The 24347-nt window shown below is 43.6% G+C and overlaps 1 protein-coding gene across 1 annotated transcript in view; it reads left to right on the forward strand.

Moving 5' to 3' along the window:
• Window positions 1-24347, forward strand: part of LOC126273253 (cell cycle control protein 50A-like) — a 222229-nt gene that overhangs the window by 153842 nt on the left and 44040 nt on the right. The window contains exon 5 of the mRNA XM_049976798.1: window positions 12548-12867. Within this exon, the coding sequence (XP_049832755.1) occupies window positions 12548-12867 (320 nt within the window). The remainder of the gene's footprint in view (window positions 1-12547; window positions 12868-24347) is intronic.

Consider the following 24347-nt stretch of genomic DNA (forward strand, 5'->3'; position numbering starts at 1 on the left):
TCTTACCGAGCGAGATGGCGCAGCCGTTAGCACACAGGGCTCGCATTGGGGAATACAACTTCTTAAACCCGAGTCCGGCCATACAGATTTAGGTTGTCTGTGCGCTTCAGGGAAATGCCGAGATTGTTACTTTGAAATGGCACGGGCGACTTCATTAATCCGATGGGACCGATGACTTCGCTGCTTCATCACCTCACCCCAAACCAACCAGAAGAACTCTTATGTTTCGGAGTACGTAATTGTAAATAAAATTAGACAGATGGAAGAACTTGAAAAGAAAGAAACGAAATTATCAGGAGAATTTTCGGACCTTAGAAGACTACTGATAGGATTTGGAAGAATGTGAAAAACGTGGAGCTCTACATGTCCATCGAAAAGTTAACGAACGGGATTTAAAGTAGAACGGTATTGGCGTGAATCACAAGCTAAGTCAGCTTGGGCGGTGGATACAGATCATCGTGACGTTTCATAACACAACAAATTTACAGCTCCCTCTGTTACTGCCTCCACAAGTTCACTAGTTAGCTCTGACAGCGACTGAAATCTATATCTAAGTCTGTACACAGTATGAATGCCTTTTGTGTGTACGTACTGACAGACTTTTGTCCATCTCTACCCTTTGAGTTTGACAGAGCACTGAACGACCTAAGTCGAAACAAGGCCCCGGGAGTAGACAACATTCCATTAGAACTACTGACGGCCTTGGGAGAGCCAGTCCTGACAAAACTCTACCATCTGCTGAGCAAGGTGTATGAGACAGGCGAAAAACTCGCAGACTTCAAGAAGAATATAATAATTCCAGTCCCAAAGAAATCAGGTGTTGACAGATGTGAAAATTACCGAACTATCAGTTTAATAGGTCACAGCTGCAAAATACTAACGCGAATTCTTTATAGACGAATGGAAAAACTGGTAGAAGCCGACCTCGGCGAGATCAGTTTGGATTCCGTAGGAATATTGGAACGCGTGAGGCAATACTGACTCTACTACTTACCTTAGAAGAAAGATTAACGAAAGGCAAACCTACGTTTCTAGCATTTGTAGACTTAGAGAACGCTTTTGACAATGGTGACCGGAATACTCTCTTTCAAATTCTACAGGTGGCAGTGGTAAAATACAGGGAGCGAAAGGCCATTTACAATTTGTATGGAAACCAGATGGCAGTTATAAGAGACGAAGGGCATGAAAGGGAAGCAGTGGTTGGGAAGGGAGTGAGACAGGGCTGTAGTCTCTCCCCGATGTTATTCAATCTGTATATTGAGCAAGCAGCAAAGGAAACAAAACAAAAATTCGGAGTAAGTATTAAAATCCATGGAGAAGAAATAAAAACTTTGAGGTTCTCCGATGACATTGTAATTCTGTCAGAGACAGCAAAGGACATGGACGAGCAGTTGAACGGAATGGAATACACAAGCAGATTCAGAAGGAAGTAGGTTGCAGTAAGTACTGGGAGATGAAGGAGCTTGCACAGGATAGAGTAGCATGGAGAGCTCCATCAAACCAGTCTCATGACTGAAGACAACAACAACAATGTTGACTGGTTGTGTTGGTAGATAGCCCTTGGCCTCATGCTATTAATAAGGGGGTTTGGTCACGATGCGCGGCAGTGGCTGACTGTGGCGGGCCAAAACGCGCGAAATACGAAGCAGTAAACAATCTTAGGAAAAGTTGTGTACTCTGTGACATACGAACTTTACCGTACATTTGAAAGTGTGTTTACTGTTTCTTCGTCCAGTAATGCGATGCTTGCGCGATTTCGTCAGTCAGACTTTAATAACAACGTATAATATCAAACATATCATTATTTAATCTCTCAGCTCGTTTTCGCCAGTCGCACTTTACTGACGATCGTAAGACACACACAAAAAAATTCAGATAGGACAACGGCATTAAAAATATGCTCAATGAGACACACATCTGTATGCATCTCCTATGTAGAATGGTACTCAGGCCTTCTCCCGTGCCTTATATTCTAGCCCAGGCAAATACGGGTTTCTCAGCTTGTACTTGTGATGTCGTCAGTCATACGACCACACCGCCGCCAGAGAGTTCGATCAGCCGGATGCGATTCTCTCGATAAACGGAACAGAAGAACGGCTGTGCTATCCAAAGAGTACACAGTCAGTCGCTGTACTTACGCTCGCCGCGAGGCGCCGCTACGCCACTTTATGTGCAGCAGGAGAGTAGTGCAGTTGTGCCTGTCTACAGTTCGTAGCCTCACTCAGTGGTCAGTCAGCGCCGATGTTAGTCATCGTCTGCAGCTCAGTCACTGCTGCCATCAAGTCTTTGTAGCTCCGTTCCAAGTTAGTCTTCAAATTCACCGGATTCGACAATCAAGATTACTAGAGATTAATTCGTCCCTGCAAGATTTGTGACTTGTAAATTATATCATTCTACAGACGCTTAGTCTAGTCGCGTCTTCTATAATTGTCATCAACTGATCATGGACTACAGCAAAGTTAAGTAATAAATATTTTTCTTATTTTGTACTCCTGCTAATTAATTGTGTTTTCCGGTTGTAGCAAACAAGCAATTTTGCCATAGTAGAACCCACGTTTCCACTTCCTTGGCTACCTCATATTTGCTGCCTCATGTTGATGGACTCGATTATGGTGGAAGATTGAGAGCCGTCACTACTCGATAAAATTAAACGACTTTTATTCCTGCTCATTTTACATATAGGTTTTGTTTTCCTTAAAAACATAACACTGCACAACATTCGCCCGCTAATTTACAGTTATTGAATGAAAATTAGCACCAAATGTTACTATAACAGTTGGGATTAAGTGTACAGGGTGTGTGTGTGTGTGTGTGTGTGTGTGTGTGTGTGTGTGTGTAAATGGAACATTTATTTTGATGTGGAGTGAGGTTGAATAATTCTCTTTTCATTACAGTTTTTTGTTTTGCTTCTTTACTGTCTACTGTCTTCGAAGCATCATATCGTATTAGACGATGATCTGTTACATACCTGAATATTGGGCTGAAATGAGGTGCCTTCAGCGTTATGTAGTGGTTAGCGTCAGTAGCTGACATGCTGCAGGTCGCCAGATCAAATCCAAGCACATTCTATTTTCTAGTATTTATCATTTCTAGAAGGTTATTGACAAAATGTATAGTTATAATGATTATATATATATATATATATATATATATATATATATATATATATATATATATATATATATATATATATATTGAAATATCCGCTGTTTGTATAAATACCAGTGTCATGGAATATTCGATGTTTGTACACAGAAGAGCCAAAAAAATTGGTACACCTGCCGTATATCGTGTATGGCCCCCTCGAGCACGTGGAAGTGTCCCAACACGACGTGGCATGGACTCGACTAATGTCTGAAGTAGTGCTGGAGGGAATTGACACCATTAATCCTGAAGGGCTGTCAATAAATCCTGAAGAGTACGAGAGGGTGGAGATCTCTTCTGAACAGCATGTTGTAAGAGATCCAGATATGTTCAATAATGTTCGTTCATGTCTCAGGAGTTTGGTGGCCAGTGGAAATGTTTATACTGAGAAGAGTATTCCTAAAGCCACTTTGTGGCAAATGTTGCACTGCTGAAACCGCCCAAGCCCGTCGGCATGCAGAATGGACGTGAATGGCTGCAGGTGACCAGACAGGATGCTTACGTACGTGTCACCCGTCACACTCGTGCCTAAACGTACGAGCGACCCCATATCACTCCAACTATAGAGGCCACACACCATTACAGAGCGGACAGCTTTAACAGTTTGTTGCTGACATGCAGGGTCCATGGATCGATGAGGTTGTCTCCGTACTAGAACACGTCCATTTGCTCGATACAATTTTAAACGACACTCGTCTGACCAGGCAATATGTTTCGTCATCAACAGTCCAAAGTCGGTGTTGACGGGTCTAGGCGAAGTGTAAAGCTTTCTGTCGTGCACTCATGAAGGGTACACGAGTGGGCCTTCGGCTCCGAAAGCCCATATGATGTTTCGTTGGTTGGGTAGCACGCTGACACTTGTTGAGGGTCCAGAATTGAAATCTGCAGCAATTTGCGGAAGGGTTGGACATCTGTCACGTTAAACGATTATCTTCAGTGATCGTTGGTCCTGTTGTTGCAGAGTCCTTAGCCTCTCGCAGTGATGTTGGGGATTTGCTGTTTTACCGGATCCATGATATTCAAGGCAAACTCGTGAAATGGCCGTAAGGGAAAATCCCCACTTCGTCTCTGCCCCCGAGATGCTGTGTCCCGTGGCTTGTGCTCCGACTATAACACTACGTTCAAACTCAAACCTTGATAACCTGTCGTTGTAGCAGCAGTAACCGATCTAACAAGTGCGCCAGGCACTTGTTGTCTTATATAAACGTTGCCGACTGCAGCGTCGCATCCTGCCTGTTTACATATCTCTTTGTTTAAATACAAATGCCTATACCAGTTTCTTTGGCGCATCAGTGTATTAATAGCTGCACTGCCCACCAAGGAAGTTCTCGCTGGGCTCTGGTGTCAGTAACAAAGGAGCTTTCAGTGCCAGGCGCTATACATCATTGATGACAAATGCCTTCGAAATTGCAATTGACTGTGATTTCGATATTAAAATATCATTAGGCTGTTTGAAAAATGTTAGGATTTAGTGCCAACAGGTCAAATAAAAATTTCTGTGTTATACTCCTGCAGCCCGTTTCAGTCCGTACGCCATCATTAGGCATCGTAAAATATGTGTGATAACATACAACGCAGTACAAAATCAATGACGTCGAATGATATCATTCGCCCTACTCTCAAAGTCAGCTTACAAAGTTACTATATGAAGCGCTGAACATACTGACGAGAAAAATTATCCGTTTTGGCCTGTCCACCACAGGGCCGTGACGTCACGTCGCCCATATTAGCGTTAGTTTGGCTTGCATTTGCGTAATTTGAGAATCGGTACCCTCTGAGTTTGCTGATGTCTCATATGGCTGCTGTTTTTTCCCACTACTTCAAATCGAGAACAAATGCGTTTCGTGTTTCAGAGCCTCTCCGCGTCAAACATCAGTATTTTCAAGAATGTACTCCGTCATTGCAACGTCAGCTCTTGGACTCGAACACTCTGATTGCTAGTGTGTGTGTGTAATCAAAACCGACACAAGCTACGCATGTATAGTCTTGTTTATATTACTGTATTACAGATACTGGCCGTAAAAGTGTTCCTAAGTTTCCATGTGCAATTTAATCTAAGGATTTCAGTTGTAGCTTATCCCGGCGTAGGGATCCATGTGTAATCTAGTTCTGCCATTGTAAATTGTTATTGCAACTCGTTTGTAGTTAACTAACTACACCACTTTTAGATGTTGAATCTGTATTACAGGAAATGTCTACTTATTTCTGTGCTCTTGTAAGGTGTCAGGCAAATCCAACACCTTACATGAAAACCCTGACATGATAAGCAATTCCAGTAGTATGTCACATAGCTCCGAATAAATCGTGACATTAAATTAACCAAAGTAATACGAGTAACGAGTGAGCAAATGGAATACCACAGACTAACACAAGAATGCCTAAATGCATGTCGTACCTTCCCACCGTGAGACAGATGCAGTTCCGAGGGGAGAAACGAGGGCAGATGCCGAGAGCAGAACCGTGTTAAGCTAGAAGGCCCCACGATAAGGGACGGACACCCACGTCTCTAGCTAACCACTAGGGCTCACCACCCGCACGTTTTAGCGTGAGACTGTTTCGCGTCTCAGGTATGTCAAGGACCACCCCCAGCCCATGTTAAATGCTAGAGCCCTCCAGAAAAGCAGTATAGATCTTACGATAACACAAAAAGGGCCACTACCACCCGCAAGTTTTAGTGTGAGCGTTTTCGTGTGTCTGTTACATTAGGATCACTCCCCAGCCCATGTTAAAAGCTAGAGCCCTCCAGAAAAACAGTATAGGTCTTACGATAACGCTAAAAGGACCACACCAGCTGCAGGTTTTAGCGTGAGACTTTTTAGCGTCTCTGTTACGTTGCAAACTTTAAAAACATTGCCCCACCACGAGAAGTATAACGTTTCTCATTGGATTGACAGAATTTTTGTAGGCGGAGCTTAAGGTTAACATTGAGACCCTGATTGGTCAGGTGAAAACACAGCCAGATAGTTTTTCTAAATCTACTTCGGTAAATTGTAGTAAGGAGAAGTTAGGAGAGTTGGTTCCGAGACGGCGAGCTGGATGGCTGCTGCGCCGGCCGCTGTCGCCCTGACGCTGCCTAAACACCGACAAGGTAATGAACGCACGCGATGCCGCATTTTTGAGCGCATAAGGCTTCACTCAGAACTGCAGAAGTCTCATCTGTTACACCCCTTTTTGCGTAATACTGGTGTCGATCGTTAATTAAAACTCATGGTGTTCACATTTGCCACTTGAAGTAAAGATCTGAAACGCGATGATTTTTCTATTTTATAGTTATTGAAAAGCCACATCAGCCACTGTGATATACGACAGGTTAGATAAGTAATTAAAGATAATTGAGGGTCACTGTACACCATTTTTATAGTTTTCTCTTTTGTGAAACTTAAATTAAACCTAGATTATAGATGTGATATGGCATAGGTCATCCTTCGATCGATTGTAGAACTTGGAAACCCATTCAGGGAATATTCGTTCACATTTTTGTTGAACGCATTTGGTTTTTAGCATCCTGTATTAAAACATTTCCTTTTATCAATAGTGCAATTTATAAATGATGTTTTGTGAGTAGAATAAAGTTACCAATGGTAAACTTAACTGATTTTTCGATGTTATTTTACCAGCTAACTAAAAATAGGAAAGCCTTGAACCCTTTCCAATAAATATAGTTAGTATTAAGATTCTTTTACAGGGAGTGCAGTGGAGCTGACGCTGAGATCATTAAGCATTTGATTATATCATCGCTAGTCACACTGAACTCTTCTGAATTCTACATGTCATGTGTGGTCTGGCGTCTCCTTACCAGCAACAGGTCCCAGGTTCAAACTAGTTAATTCCCTAAAAAAACACACTCAGAGCGTCGTTGCGCAAAAGTGGTAGGGAGACACGATATAGTACAAACAGACACCACCATGAATGTTCAGACTCTGTAAACCTCAATTTATATTTTTGTACTTATTTGTGCAACGGTTTTACTTTCGTGCGATCAGATCAGATTTAAGTCAGATCAGACTTAAATGATAAATGTTTGTTTGAGAATTTGTGACAAGTAATATTTATTCCCGAGCACTGAATCTCTTAGTCGTGATGTAAAAAAAGTTGTGTCATGATCTACTTATAATCCTTAAAGACATTGTTTGTGGAGCATATGAGTTACGTGCTCCGTTTTATGTGCAAGTTGCCTGAAACCCCTGGTTAGGTGACTCGCTCTTCTGACGGTGACGGGAAGATTATTAAATTGAAGGACGAACACACAAATAGTTGTTCTCAGTCGTAAATTGTTATTGTCAGCTTTGCTTTTTCGGCAAGAACCGTTAACATATAAAACTAGCGCCGACTGATGAAAGACATTTTCATTTATATATACAGGGCGCCAACGACGGGGATTGCACTGTTTGAACTTTAAAAATTTGAACTGAAATAACAAAAACGGTTAATTTTAGAGTCATATTTATGTTTTACTGTTGACGATGTTCAAAATATCTTCCATTGGGAGCAATATAGTGCCCGCAACCTGCAGAATAGATCGGCACATGTGTATTATGGCTGCCATTGGAACCACCTCTGTCATGTCATCCCGCGTAGCTATTTGACGTAGACGGCGTTCCCCAACGAAATAAATCTGAGTGGATTCTCAACATTTCCTTGTCGGCCTATTCATCTTTCAACGAATGTTTCATCTTCATTTCGGCACAGTTCGTTAACAGCTGGTACAATCAGGTCCAGCAACATGGTGAAGCACTTTACTTCCGTTACTATTCCTTCAAAAACATATGGCCCTACAGATACTGTAATAGACACAACACGCCATATTGACAACCCAGGAAGATGAATACCTTGTTCTTCTGTAAAACGAGAATTATCTCTTGCCCTACACACACAGCTATGGGACTGATGGTTCCGACCGGTTTAAACGTCGCCCCATAAGGCCCAACAACGACATCAATCAACACGTCACTATCGCAAAATCATTCACAAAATACGAGGCACCTATTCGGATAATCCTCATTCATCGGGTAAAGGAATTTGGGACAGTATGGTTACTACTCTGCTTATTTTAAAATGCGGCGAACACTTAGTTGGCATGCACCAGATTCACGCGCAGCGCTCCGTGTCGACTTCTTTACGAGACTAGAGAAAACTTTTACCTCTGCGTCCGTTCCTCTTTCGTCCGCTACTGACTTCTTCCTGCCACATCGTCCCTTCTTCAGATCACGCACATTTCCTTCTCTCTCAGATTCGTCGCGTAATTTCGTTGTTGGTATACGTTACTGTAGCGCAATATTAAACGCTGCCCACCACCGTCTCGGCGTATCTTTCATTTATATACATTTATGATAGCACTTTAAAATAGACTCCCCTTGCCCAAGGACAAGTTTCCAGCCATCTTGTTATTTATGTGTTCTTACGAGCAACTGAATACAAACAAAATATGTTTTTTTTTTTTAATTTATTTGGCTGATATCGACCACATGCTCCTCATCAGCATCATTATTGATGATACATAAAGGTGAAACACAATAAATACTATAGGCTATATATTATGGATATTTGAATGTGTCAGTAACTACGTTTGTTTGTGTTGGACAGTCCAGTATACACTTATATTTTAGTTTAAGTCTTCATAGAATTTTTTCAGTTGTTCTGTTAATTTTATATAGTTTATAGCACATTCTCATATTACTATGAATGAGCCAAATCGTAATTTCAAATATCAGCAATGTATTTTGCTGTCAAAGGTGCCAAAGGGTTCGATGTTATCGCCTGTTGTTTATTTGATGATGTGTGTGATCTCTTATATCTTTCGCCGCTTGATAACAGAAGAAATTCTAAATATAACAGTTAAATCGCAAATGTTAGTATTATGAACTCTGTTCAATTTCGTTTGTAAGATTGCATCAACTTTGGACGAGAATATTTATAAAATTAGCGGTAACTACTACTCCTACTACTCGGATTTTTTTTCCGTGTAAGTTATAATTATTACTTCCTCCAGAATATTTACCCATTTGCCTTTATCAGTACTATTTGTAAGTGACAGTATTGTTCTACGTCTGTCGTTTCGTGATCTTGCTCTCTCAATTGTGTACTGAAAGCTGATGGAATGTTTGCAGTTTTGTTCCCGTGTTTTCCAAATCTCGTTTAAAAATTTCTCCTTTTTGACCAATGTATACATTCTCATAGTCTTTCCATTTACATTATAAACTCCTGATCGAGATAATGTTATTGGTTGCTGTATAGAGTAGTATGTTTGTGTTCTCACCATGTTAATTGATCTGAATCCAAATCTTAGATTCGTTTTTTCAGAACATGATGAATTCTGTCTGCTATTTGACCGAAATATTGTAGAACAATTTATATGGCTCTCATATATATAGGGAGGCAAATAATCTCTTCCGTGTGGCTGCACACCAAACTCTTTCAGGAATTGTCGAAATGCAGTGGGTAATGAGGATAGTGGGCAAGAGGCACTACGTTAGTAGTAGTGTGTGAATAAGTTGATGATTGGCGTCTGACGGAAGGTGTACTAGAGTAGTCCGTGCAGTTGCGATGACCAGTGTGTTTGGATGGCCTAGTGGTCAGTGCATGCGTAGTAACCAGGAAAACCGGGTTTGAAATTTTCAAATTTCCCCATTGAATTAGATTAATGCCCATTCGCAGCTAATGTATGTAATTCATCTGTATCTTAAAGAAGGTATATATTTCAAAATATAGTGCTTAACGAATCAAATAATTCTAAAATGTGTTCAAGTCACCATCTAGTCAACCTCACGTGTAAGAAGACAACTAAAAACTGAAAATCTAAAACTTAGTGTTTGACATTATGGTGAATATTATGGGTATATTTATCAAAAATAGACATAAGACTATTAGACATCGTAATGGGAAGAGGTACCCCATCAAAATGAGTCTAAATTTCATTTCTACAAGAAACTGACAAACGTTACTAAGATTATGTTTAATGACAGTGAACAGAAGCCAGTTGTAGTGTTAAATCCATGTTCTACAAAAATTGTCAAGCCTGACCCACATTACCTTTAATGGCAACGAAATTTGTTAAAAAAAGCTTAAGTTATAGCACTGAATGAAAACCATCCCATAGCAGTGCCGCAGAAACGACTGGACACAAAAAAATGCAGTAGATGCAGCAAAACTTAGAGTTGGAGGACAGAAGAATGTAGTTAGTAAAACACTGGAAATAAAAAATTTAACAATAAAGAATGCAATAATAGTGAGGTGCCCACAGAAACGCAAACGACAGATGCTATTAATGACCAAATAAAGAATAATGACGCTATGCTTCTAAAAGAAGACAGTGGAAACAGTACAGTAATAATACATTAAAATTTTTTAGTGATCACGATATAAGAAACATTGACAAAAACCGAGTACATAATTTCGAGGCATTTATTAAAAAATTATTAAATTATAAAGATAACTTCATCTACAGAACTGAAAAATGGTGCTGTGTAGGGACGTTTCCATGAGCTTGGAAATTACGAGCACAAGCAAAAATACACAAAGAAAATATACTGATCAGGCTGTAGTTAACTGAATGAATTGTGCACTCACATAAAAAATGTTACTATAATCGAAAACGCAAAAAAAAACATTTCATCGAAAATTTTATCAATATTCTAGCATTCGCGGAGTTAGAGAAAGCTTTTGATAATGTTGGCTGGAATACTCTCTTTCAAATTCTGTAGGTGGCAGGGGTAAAATACAGGGAGCGTAAAGCTATTTACAATTTGTAAAGAAACCAGATGACAGTTATAAGAGTCGAAGGGCACGAAAGGGAAGCAGTGGTTGGGAAGGTAGTGAGACTGGGTTGTAGCCTATGGCCGATGTTATTTAATCTGTATATTGAGCAAGCAGTAAAGGAAACAAAAGAAAAGTTCGGAGTTAGAATTAAAATCTACGGAGAAAAAATAACAACTTTGAGGTTCACCGATGACACTGTAATTCTGTCAGAGAGAACAAAGGACTTGGAAGAGCAGTTGAACAGAATGGAGAGTGTCTTGAAAGGAGGATATAAGATGAACATCAACAAAAGCAAAACGAGGATAATGGAATGTAGTCGAATTAAGTCGGGTGACGCTGAGGGAATTAGATTACGAAATGAGACACTTAAAGTATTAAAGGAGTTTTGCTATTTGGGGAGCAAAATAACTGAAAATGGTCGAAGTAGAGAGGATATAAAATGTAGACTGGCAATGGCAAGGAAAGCGTTTCTGAAGAAGAGAAATTTGTTAACATCGATAATAGGTTTAAGTGTAAGGAAGTCGTTTCTGAAAGCATTTGTATGGAGTGTAGCCATGTATGGATGTGAACGTGGACGATAAATAGTTTGGATAAGAAGAGAATAGAAGCTTTCGAAATGTGGTGCTATAGAGGAATGCTGAAGATTAGATGGGTAGATCACATAATTAATGAGGAGGTATTGAATAGAATTGGGGAGAAGAGGAGTTTGTGGCACAACTTGACGAGAAGAAGGCACCGGTTAGTAGGACATGTTCTGAGGCATCAAGGGATCACAAATTTAAAATTGGAGGGCAGCGTGGAGGGTAAAAATCGTAGAGGGAGACCACGAGATGAATACACTAAGCAGATTCAGAAGGATGTAGGTTGCAGTAGGTACTGGGAGATGAAGCAGCTTGCACAGGATAGAGTAGCACGGAGAGCTGCATCAAACCAGTCTCATGACTGAAGACCACATAACTACAAAATTTTTATATATTTATAAGCAATGAATGAATGAAAGATAGGTGAAGCACACATCACCAAAACTAAAAAGAAAGTGGAGAATAAGAGATAAGTTTCTACGAGGCCTACAGTTTAATCTTCTTGTTTTTTGCAGCACCTTCCTGACTTTCTCGTCCGCAGTTCGTGGTCTAGTGGCTAGCGTTGCTGCCTCTGGATCACGGGGTACCTGGCCCGATTCACGGCCGGGTTGGAATTTTCTCTGCCCGGCGACAAGGTGTTGGTGCAGTCCTCATCACGACGTCGTCACCATCATTTGTGGCGGTGGCTAGATTGGACTGTGTAAAAAATGGGACTATTGGGAGTTTGTACGGGCGCTAATGACCGCGCAGTTGAGCCCCCTGCAAACCAAACGTCATCTGACATCAACGTACAGACTGGAACCCTCGCACCACGGTATTGTACCATCCCACTGGAGGACAGAAGCCGGCCCTGTGTCCAGTTTGTCAACGGGCCACGAAATTTTGTATTTCGTCCTATAGCCGCGAGCTGCGAAACTCTGGCGTGGGGATTTCAGTGCTAAGAAGAGCTTCAGACAGGAACCGGAATAGAAACGGGAAACTAATTGAGTAACTTGACGTTTTTCAGGCGACAATTAGAACTTCGTGGCTAGGTGTGGTGTTAAAAGTGCCCCCTGTCGTGCCGGCAGCGCCGTGCGGGGCCATCGCCGACTCGCTGTTCAACGACTCGCTGCGCCTGGAGCTGCGCTGGATGGGGCACCCCGACAACGAGACCGAGGAGCAGGAGGAGCAGGTGGGGGGCCGCGCGGCGCCGCCCCTGGACGTGCCGCTGCCCGTGGACGTCCCCGTGCTGCGCACCGGAATCGCCTGGCCCTCCGACAAGCGGCGCCGATACGCCAACCCGCCGGGCAACCTGACCGCCGCCCTGGCGGGGTTCGCCAAGCCGCGCAGCTGGCGGCGCCACGTGTACGAGCTGGACCCGGACAACGACGACAACAACGGCTTCGTGGTACTGTACTGCCGCCCCTCCTACATTACGAGGTCGTCCGTAAATGAAAGTCTCCAATGTTTTTTCACATACACCACTGGCCATTAAAATTGCTACACCACAAGATGACGTGCTGCAAACGCGAAATTTAACCGACAGGAAGAAGATGCTGTGATATACAAATGATTATCTTTTCAGAGCATTCACATGAGGTTGGCGCCGGTGGCGACACCTACAACGTGCTGAAACGAGGAAAGTTTCCAACCAATTTCTTATACACAAGCAGCAGTTGACCGGCGTTCCCTCGTAATACGTTGTTGTGATGCCTCGTTTTGGAGGACTTTGATAAAGGTTGGATTGTAGCCTATCGGGATTGCTGTTTATCGTATCGTGACATCGCTGCTCGCGTTGGTCGAGAGCTAATGACTGTTAGCAGAATATGGAATCGGTGGGGTCAGGAGAGTAATACGGAACGCTGTGCTGGATCCCAACGGCCTCATATCACTAGCAATCGAGATGACAGGCATCTTATCCGCATGGCTGTAACGGATCGTGCTGCCGCGTCTCGATCCCTGAGTCAACAGATGGGAACGTTTGCAAGACAACAACCATCTGCACGAACAGTTCGACGACGTTTGCAGCAGCATGGACTATCAGCTCGGAGACCATGGCTGCGATTACCCTTGACGCTGCATCACAGACAGGAGCGCCTGCGAGGGTGTACTCAACGACGAACCTGGGTGCACGAATGGCAAAACGTCATTTTTTTCGGATGAATCCAGGTTCTGTTTACAGCATCATGATGGTCGCATCCGTGTTTTGCGACATCGCGGTGAACGCACATTGGAAGCGTCTACCAGTCATCGCCATACTGGCGTATCACCAAGCGTCATGGTATGGGGTGCCATTGGTTATCCGTCTCGGTCACCTCTTGTTCGGACTGACGTCACTTTGAAAAGTGGACGTTACATTTCAGATGTGTTACGATCCATGGCTCTACCCTTCATTCGATCCCTGCGAAACACTACATTTCAGCAGGATATGCACGACCGCATGTTGCAGGTCCTGTACGGGCCTTTCTGGATATAGAAAATGTTCGACTGCTGCCCTGCCCAGCACATTCTCCACATCTCTCACCAATTGAAAACGTCTGGTCAATGGTGGCCGAGCAACTGGCTCGTTACAATACGCCAGTCACTACTCTTAATGAACTGTGGTCTCGTGCTGAAGGTGCATGGGCAGCTGTACCTGTACACGCCATCCAAGCTATGTTTGACTCAATGTCCAGCCGTATCAAGGTCGTTATTATGGCCAGAGATGGTTATTCTGGGTACTGATTTCTCAGGATCTATGTACCGAAATTGCGTGAAAATGTAATCACAAGTCAGTTCTAGTATAATATATTTATCCAATGAAAAGCCGTTTATCATCTGCATTTCTTCTTGGTGTACCAATTTTAATGGCCAGGAGGCTAGTAAACATCATTGTATAGCAAAGATTCTGTAGCTTGGACCTTTAGCTACTTTTCAACGTAGTTCCCGTCACGATCGATGCATTTTTGGAGAATATTCAGAAGTTTTTTCATACGCGCGTTGTACTACTCTGCTGACGACTCGTGCAGGAAGTAATGGACTACTGCCTTCACCTCTTCGTCGTTTGAGAATTTCATTCCCACCAAGTGTTGTTTCAAGTTGGGGAACAAATAGTAGTCACTGGGAGCCTAATCAGGGCTATATGTGGGATAGTCAATGATTTCTCACCCGAATTTGGCGATGAGATCTGTCGTGGTGCTGGCGACCTGTGGGCGGGCGTTGTAATGCTGCAAACCAACCTCCTTTGTCAGCCGACCCCTCCTGTTGTTCTGTATAGCCCGGGGTAGCTTTGTTAGTGTCTCGCAGTACCTTGCCGCGTTGATTATTGTACCTCGTTCTAGGTAGTGGACCAGACGAACGCCTTTTCTATCCCAGAATACCGAAGCCATCACCTTCCCCGCTGACGGCGTTTGGTTGAACTTCTTGACATTTGGAGAACCGGAAAGTCACCATTGTTTCGATTGTTCCTTGGTCTCTGACGTGAAGTAGTGGACGCAATTCTCGTCCCTGGCTACAGTTGGATCGAGAAATCCCTCACCCTCTTCCCGGTAAGAGTGCACAAACTTGCGGGCACTTTCAATGCGCTTCTTTTTGCGTTCATCAGTGGGCATCTGCGGTACCCAACCAGCACACACCTTCTGATACTTCAGTTCAAAATTTCCGTCAAAATCTTGTCCACGGTAGTCTTACAGATGCCCCTTTCACTTCGGCAATCTCTCGTACAGTCACACGCCGATCCGCACGCAAAGTTCCTTCGACTTTCCTCACTGTCTCGTTCGAAACTAATGGACGACCGCGGCCGACCTCGTCGTGCACGTCTCCCTACCCCACTGACGCACATTTTTTTACGTCCACACTCTTTTCTCCACACATACCGGTCAACTGGCGTAGATTTGAATAAGGGATGACCCCTTAAACCACAGAAATCTAATCAGCAGTGTTATGGTTGGCAGGAGAGCCAACACCGTGTTATTAGAGGAGGCCTAAAGGGACGCGTTTTAGCTCACGCAGGCTGGCGTGAGGTCTGGAACAGGACAAGGAAATTAGAATTTAGAAACAACGGACGTAGCTGGTGGAAAACTTAACTTAAATCCATTAATGATGAACGTCGCTCTTGACGCTACATAGTTAACTATATCAATAGTTACTGATAATGGCGCCTTGCCAGGTCGCAGCAAATAACGCAGCTAAAGGCCATGCTAAGTATCGTCTTCGGCAAAGGAGAGCGTATCCAGTCAGTGAAGTGAGCCATTGCTAGCAAAGTCGGCTGTACAACTGGGGCGAGTGCTAGGAAGTCTCTCTAGACCTGCCGTGTGGCGGCGCTCGGTCTGCAATCACTGATAGTGGCGACACGCGGATCTGACGTATACTACCGGACCGCGGCCGATTTAAAGGCTACCACCTAGCAAGTGTGGTGACTGGCGATGACACCACAAGCAGAACGCAATTCACATTTTTCGGGAGCGTCGGTTTTTCCCTACGGCTGCTACACCATGAATGAGCGTCGCAGAAAGGCGGGTCAGACAAGAATGGTGTGGGAAGAAAGGAACACGGCGCTGTTATTAGATTTAAGCTAGAGCGCACCTTCCCGAGGAGAGCTCGTTGGAAAACTTCACGCACAACCATCGTACATAATTCTCAGGTATCTGCTCTTATCGTCAGTCTAACAAAGGGACCTTACAGACTTCTCTGTCCTCTGAGATTTTATTCATACCTGTAGCATTTCGAGGTCATAACCGAGAAAAATTTTCTGAAACAGAACAACGCATTTTGACTACACAGTATTTCCCAGCGTATTAACTGACGATTTTCTTCTCCGGTTGCAACTGGACCATACAGTCTTCGGAACGCGATAATTCAGAGACCTATCTGGGGGCCATCTTCAGCCGAGAATGGTGATTTCGCGAGATTTGCCTACGCCGTTTTCACTCGGAGATGGTGGCCAGATGGAGCGTCGAAATATTGTGTTCAGATGATTGTCTGAACCAAATGTAGGTCATAGAAGAAAGTCGTCTGTATACACATTCCTAAAAAAAAATGCCTTTGGAGATAAGAAGATTTGCAAGCACCATTAGGCACCAACAACTTTTAATTTGTTGAAATAGTCGTCGGTAACAGAATGAGTAGCGTAAAATACTTGTAAGTGCAACATGTGTGGTTGGAATCTGGCTAAGTAGTAAAAATTTTTTTCTACTGTTATTTCAATATCCATGTGTGAGGGATACACGGGATACACTGGTAAAAACGGGAATGTCAGTCTGACAAGAAAAATGAAGTTACTCGACCAATATATATCTTATTTTTAGCAGAATAGTGTAATAATACTCCAACTAAATATAGAGAAACGCCACTGAAATAGAACAAGTTGCAGAAAACAAGCCAAATGAATGGTGAATGTCACCGCAGAATAATCAAAAAACGGAAAGTGTAGTTTCGTATGTGACAGCACTGTTTGACAGACGCCGAGTTAACAGTCACTTGTTTCATCTTGCCGACTGTTAGTTGTTCATGACGGTGGTTTATTGCTTATTGCTTATTTTGCACAAGATTACCATATCTTAGAAGAGAATGGTAATGCAAGTCTGGCATCAACCAGGAAGAAATCTTAACATAGTTTCGTGAAAAAGGAGCAGACTGTCATTGCAGTAAAACGCAGTGTTTTACAAACATTTCTGACAACAACAGGAAAAGGCCCCTTCATGACATTAATCTGCTCAGTACTAGCTCTCTGTGTAGGTCGCTGTCAACACAATATTTTCGCATTCAGAGGAGAAAGTTGTAATGTGAACTTCGTGAGAATATCCGTCGCAACGAAAACCGCCTTTGTATTATTGATGTCCAGCCCAAATCGTTTATCATTTCAGTTACACCCTCTCCCATATTTTTCGATAATACCAAACGTGCTGCCTTTCATTGAACTTTTTTGATGTACTCCGTCAGTCCTATATAGTAAGGACCCCATACCGTGCAGCAGTATTCCAAAAAGAGGACGGAAAAGCATAGTGTAGGCAGTCTCCTTAGTAGATCAGTTAAATTTTATAAGTGTCCTGCCAATTAAACGCAGTCTTTGGTTAGCCTTCCTCACAACATTTTCTATGTGTTCCTTCCAATTTAAGTTTTTGTAATTGTAATTCCTAGGTATTTACTAGAATTTACGTCCTTTAAATTTCACTGATTTATCGTGTAACCGAAGTTAAACGAATTCCTTTCAGCACTCATGTGTATGATCTCATAGCTTTCGTTATTTAGGGCCAACTGCCAATTTTCGCAGCATTCAAATATCTTTTCTAAATCGTTTTGGATTAGTTTTTATCTTCTTATGACTTTACTAGTCGATAAACGATAGCCTCTGTTGCAAACAACCTAAGACGGCTAATCAGATTGTCTCCCAAATCGTTTATATAGATAAGAAACAGCAAAGGGCCCATAACACTACCTCGGGGAACGCCAGAAATCACTTCTGGCTTACTCGATGACGTTCCGTCAGTTACTACGAACTGTGACCTCTCTGACAGGAAATCACAAATCCAGTCACATAACTGAGACGGTATTCCATAACCACGCAATTTCACTACAAGCCGCTTGTGTGGTACAGTGTCAAAGCCTTCCGGAAATCCAGAAATACGGAATCAATCTGAAATCCCTTATCAGCAGCACTCAACACATTGTGTGTGTTTCATAAGAATGATGTTTTCTAAGCCCCGGTTGACTGTGTGTCAATATACCGTTGTCTTCGAGGTAATTCATAATGTTCGAACACAATATATGTTCTAAAATCCTGCTGCATATCGGCGTTAATGATATGGGCCTGTAATTTAGCGGATTACTCCTACTGCCTTTCTTGAATATTGGTGTGAGATGTGCAACTCTCCAGTCTTTGGGTACGGATCTTTCTTTGAGCGAACGGTTGTACATGATTGTTTAGTGTGGAGCTAATGCATCAGCATATTCCGAAAGGAATTTAGTTGGTACACAGTCTGGACCAGAAGACTTGCTTTTATTAAGTGATTTAAGTTGCTTCACTACGCCGAGGATATTTACTTCTACGGTACTCATGTTGGGAGCTGTTCTTGATTTGAATTCTAGAATATTTACTTCGTCTTTTTTTGTGAAGACAATTCGGAAGGCTGTGTTTAGTAACTCTGCATTGGCAGTACTGTCTTTGATAGCATCTCTGTTGCTATCGCGCAGAGAAGGCACTGATTTTCTCTTCCCTTAACATACTTCAAATACGACCAGAATCTCTTTGGATTTTCTGCCAGGTTTCGAGACAAAGTTTCGTTGTGGAAACTGTTATAAGTGTGGTGTCACCGCCAGACACCACACTTGCTAGGTGGTAGCCTTTAAATCGGCCGCCCTATTGCATATTTCTCGACGACACGCTTCGACTCTTCTGCTAGTGAATATCTATGATACTGCCGCAGGAATTTGGCTACAGTCAAAGTGTGGAAACTCTTCTGGGTGTCTAGAAACTTTTACCCCAGCCACAGCTGCTACCTTACTGTAACATTCCCACCCTCAGATTGACGATGGGACACAAATATTGCCTCATGATCACACTACTTAAGGCTTTTTGTAGACGCTTGACCACGATAGTAACGCCGCCTCACCATCAGACATATGCTGCTCTGTTGCGTAGGTCTCGATGACACTGTTGGAGTCACATTGCTAGTGTATATCTATCATACTAGCACAGGCGTTTACCTGCGGTCTCAGCATGGAATCTATTCCGGGTGTCTAGTAGCTTGTAACCGAGGCACAGCTACCATCTTACTGTAAAGTTCCAAACCTAAGATTGAAGATTGGACACAGACATTTTTCCCCGTCGACCTACTATAGGCTTTCCTCACACGCCACACCTGCTGATCAGGAAATGCCGCACCATCAGATGGGTGCTGCTGACCTATTGCACAGGTCTCGATGACACTGTTGGAGTGATTCTGCAATGGTATATCTATGATTCGGCAGCAGGAATTATGCTATTGTCTGAACATAGAATCTGTTCTTAGTGCCCAGTAGCTTGTAACGGTGCACAGCAGCCTGCTTACTGTCACCTTTCCAACGTCAGATTGACGATGGGATGCAGAAATTGCTTCCCCGTCGAACTACTAAACTCTTTGTGCAGACGCCTCACCATGGCAGTAATGGTGCCCATTAGGAATTGCCTCACCATCAGACGGGTGCTACTTCACTGCATACGTCTCAATGACACTGTTGGAGTCATTCTGTTAGTGTATATCTGTGACACTGCCGCAGGCAATTCGCAATGGTCCAGCACTGAACCTCTTCTATGTGCGCAGGAGCTTGTAACGGAGGCACAGCTGCTGGCGTACTGTAACACTCCCACCCTCACATTGACGGTGGGACACAGTAATTGCTTCGCTCTCACACTACTAAAGATTTTTTGCAGATGCCTAACCATGAGAGTAATGCTACCTATCAGGATTTGCTTCTCCATCAGTTGGGTGCTGTCCTATTGCATAGGTGTCATTCTGCTAGTGTATACCTATGATATAATATAGCTACGGTCTCACCATGGAATCTCTTCTGGGTATCCAGTATCTTGTAACAGTGGCGGGCTGACTGTAAACCTCCCACCCTCCGGGCCACGATGTCTCCAAAAACTTTCTTCGCTATTACAGTACAGGCTTCCTGCAGACCACTCACCATGACAGTAGTGCTGTACTTCTGGTATTGCCTCTCCATCTGCCTGGTGCCGCTCCATTGCATACGACACAGTTAGACAGTTCGGGTCATTCTCCTAGTGTACGTATATGATACTGCCAAAATCGTTTGTCTACAGTGTCAGAATGTAATCTCTTCTTGGTGTCCAGTAACTTTTAACTGAGGTACAGATGCTGGCTAACTGAAACCCTCTTATTGACAGTGGGACACGGAAATTGCATCGTTATCACATTACTACAGGGTTTCTACAGTCGCCTCCCCATGACAGTAAAGCTGGCCATCAGGAATTGCCTCACCATCAGACGGGTGCTGCTCTATTGCAATGGTCTCGATGACACTGATGAAGTCATTCTGTTGGTGTATGTCTTTGGTACTGCCGCATGCATTTAGCTATGGTTGCAACATGGTATATGTTCTCGGTGTCCAGTAGCTTGTAACTGAGGCACAGCAGTTGGCTTACTGTAACCCTCCCATCCTCAGATTGACGATGGGATGCAGAAATTCTTTCGCTGTCCCACTATTACAAATGTTCTGCAGACGCTTTACCATGACAGTAAAGCTGGCCATCAGGAATTGCCTCACCATCAGACGGGTGCTGCTCTATTGCAATGGTCTCGATGACACTGATGAAGTCATTCTGTTGGTGTATGTCTTTGGTACTGCCGCATGCATTTAGCTATGGTTTCAATATGGTATATGTTCTCGGTGTCCAGTAGCTTGTAACTGAGGCACAGCAGTTGGCTTACTGTAACCCTCCCATCCTCAGATTGACGATGGGATGCAGAAATTCTTTCGCTGTCCCACTATTACAAATGTTCTGCAGACGCTTTACCATGACAGTAAAGCTGGCCATCAGGAATTGCCTCACCATCAGACGGGTGCTGCTCTATTGCAATGGTCTCGATGACACTGATGAAGTCATTCTGTTGGTGTATGTCTTTGGTACTGCAGCATTCATTTAGCTATGGTTGCAACATGGTATATGTTCTCGGTGTCCAGTAGCTTGTAACTGAGGCACAGCAGTTGGCTTACTGTAACCCTCCCATCCTCAGATTGACGATGGGATGCAGAAATTCTTTCGCTGTCCCACTATTACAAATGTTCTGCAGACGCTTTACCATGACAGTAAAGCTGGCCATCAGGAATTGCCTCACCATCAGACGGGTGCTGCTCTATTGCAATGGTCTCGATGACACTGATGAAGTCATTCTGTTGGTGTATGTCTTTGGTACTGCCGCATGCATTTAGCTATGGTTTCAACATGGTATATGTTCTCGGTGTCCAGTAGCTTGTAACTGAGGCACAGCAGTTGGCTTACTGTAACCCTCCCATCCTCAGATTGACGATGGGATGCAGAAATTCTTTCGCTGTCCCACTATTACAAATGTTCTGAAGACGCTTTACCATGACAGTAACGCTGCCCATCAGGAATTGCCTCACCATCAGACGGGTGCTGCTCTATTGCAATGGTCTCGATGACACTGATGAAGTCATTCTGTTGGTGTATGTCTTTGGTACTGCCGCATGCATTTAGCTATGGTTGCAACATGGTATATGTTCTCGGTGTCCAGTAGCTTGTAACTGAGGCACAGCAGTTGGCTTACTGTAACCCTCCCATCCTCAGATTGACGATGGGATGCAGAAATTCTTTCGCTGTCCCACTATTACAAATGTTCTGAAGACGCTTTACCATGACAGTAAAGCTGGCCATCAGGAATTGCCTCACCATCATACGGGTGCTGCTCTATTGCAATGGTCTCGATGACACTGATGAAGTCATTCTGTTGGTGTATGTCTTTGGTACTGCCGCATGCATTTAGCTATGGTTTCAACATGGTATATGTTCTCGGTGTCCAGTAGCTTGTAACTGAGGCACAGCAGTTGGCTTACTGTAACCCTCCCATCCTCAGATTGACGATGGGATGCAGAAATTCTTTCGCTGTCCCACTATTACAAATGTTCTGCAGACGCTTTACCATGACAGTAAAGCTGCCCATCAGGAATTGCCTCACCATCAGACGGGTGCTGCTCTATTGCAATGGTCTCGATGACACTGATGAAGTCATTCTGTTGGTGTATGTCTTTGGTACTGCCGCATGCATTTAGCTATGGTGTCAACATGGTATATGTTCTCGGTGTCCAGTAGCTTGTAACTGAGGCACAGCAGTTGGCTTACTGTAACCCTCCCATCCTCAGATTGACGATGGGATGCAGAAATTCTTTCGCTGTCCCACTATTACAAATGTTCTGCAGACGCTTTACCATGACAGTAAAGCTGGCCATCAGGAATTGCCTCACCATCAGACGGGTGCTGCTCTATTGCAATGGTCTCGATGACACTGATGAAGTCATTCTGTTGGTGTATGTCTTTGGTACTGCCGCATGCATTTAGCTATGGTTTCAACATGGTATATGTTCTCGGTGTCCAGTAGCTTGTAACTGAGGCACAGCAGTTGGCTTACTGTAACCCTCCCATCCTCAGATTGACGATGGGATGCAGAAATTCTTTCGCTGTCCCACTATTACAAATGTTCTGAAGACGCTTTACCATGACAGTAACGCTGCCCATCAGGAATTGCCTCACCATCAGACGGGTGCTGCTCTATTGCAATGGTCTCGATGACACTGATGAAGTCATTCTGTTGGTGTATGTCTTTGGTACTGCCGCATGCATTTAGCTATGGTTTCAACATGGTATATGTTCTCGGTGTCCAGTAGCTTGTAACTGAGGCACAGCAGTTGGCTTACTGTAACCCTCCCATCCTCAGATTGACGATGGGATGCAGAAATTCTTTCGCTGTCCCACTATTACAAATGTTCTGCAGACGCTTTACCATGACAGTAAAGCTGGCCATCAGGAATTGCATCACCATCAGACGGGTGCTGCTCTATTGCAATGGTCTCCATGACACTGATGAAGTCATTCTGTTGGTGTATGTCTTTGGTACTGCCGCATGCATTTAGCTATGGTTTCAACATGGTATATGTTCTCGGTGTCCAGTAGCTTGTAACTGAGGCACAGCAGTTGGCTTACTGTAACCCTCCCATCCTCAGATTGACGATGGGATGCAGAAATTCTTTCGCTGTCCCACTATTACAAATGTTCTGCAGACGCTTTACCATGACAGTAACGTTGCCCATCAGGAATTGCCTCACCATCAGACGGGTGCTGCTCTATTGCAATGGTCTCGATGACACTGATGAAGTCATTTTGTTGGTGTATGTCTTTGGTACTGCCGCATGCATTTAGCTATGGTTTCAACATGGTATATGTTCTCGGTGTCCAGTAGCTTGTAACTGAGGCACAGCAGTTGGCTTACTGTAACCCTCCCATCCTCAGATTGACGATGGGATGCAGAAATTCTTTCGCTGTCCCACTATTACAAATGTTCTGCAGACGCTTTACCATGACAGTAAAGCTGGCCATCAGGAATTGCCTCACCATCAGACGGGTGCTGCTCTATTGCAATGGTCTCGATGACACTGATGAAGTCATTCTGTTGGTGTATGTCTTTGGTACTGCCGCATGCATTTAGCTATGGTTTCAACATGGTATATGTTCTCGGTGTCCAGTAGCTTGTAACTGAGGCACAGCAGTTGGCTTACTGTGTAACCCTCCCATCCTCAGATTGACGATGGGATGCAGAAATTCTTTCGCTGTCCCACTATTACAAATGTTCTGAAGACGCTTTACCATGACAGTAACGCTGCCCATCAGGAATTGCCTCACCATCAGACGGGTGCTGCTCTATTGCAATGGTCTCGATGACACTGATGAAGTCATTCTGTTGGTGTATGTCTTTGGTACTGCCGCATGCATTTAGCTATGGTTTCAACATGGTATATGTTCTCGGTGTCCAGTAGCTTGTAACTGAGGCACAGCAGTTGGCATACTGTAACCCTCCCATCCTCAGATTGACGATGGGATGCAGAAATTCTTTCGCTGTCCCACTATTACAAATGTTCTGAAGACGCTTTACCATGACAGTAACGCTGCCCATCAGGAATTGCCTCACCATCAGACGGGTGCTGCTCTATTGCAATGGTCTCGATGACACTGATGAAGTCATTCTGTTGGTGTATATCTTTGGTACTGCCGCATGCATTTAGCTATGGTTTCAACATGGTATATGTTCTCGGTGTCCAGTAGCTTGTAACTGAGGCACAGCAGTTGGCTTACTGTAACCCTCCCATCCTCAGATTGACGATGGGATGCAGAAATTC

The sequence above is a fragment of the Schistocerca gregaria genome, chromosome 5, assembly GCF_023897955.1.
Source record: "Schistocerca gregaria isolate iqSchGreg1 chromosome 5, iqSchGreg1.2, whole genome shotgun sequence".
In the NCBI taxonomy this organism is placed as follows: Eukaryota; Metazoa; Arthropoda; class Insecta; order Orthoptera; family Acrididae; genus Schistocerca; species Schistocerca gregaria.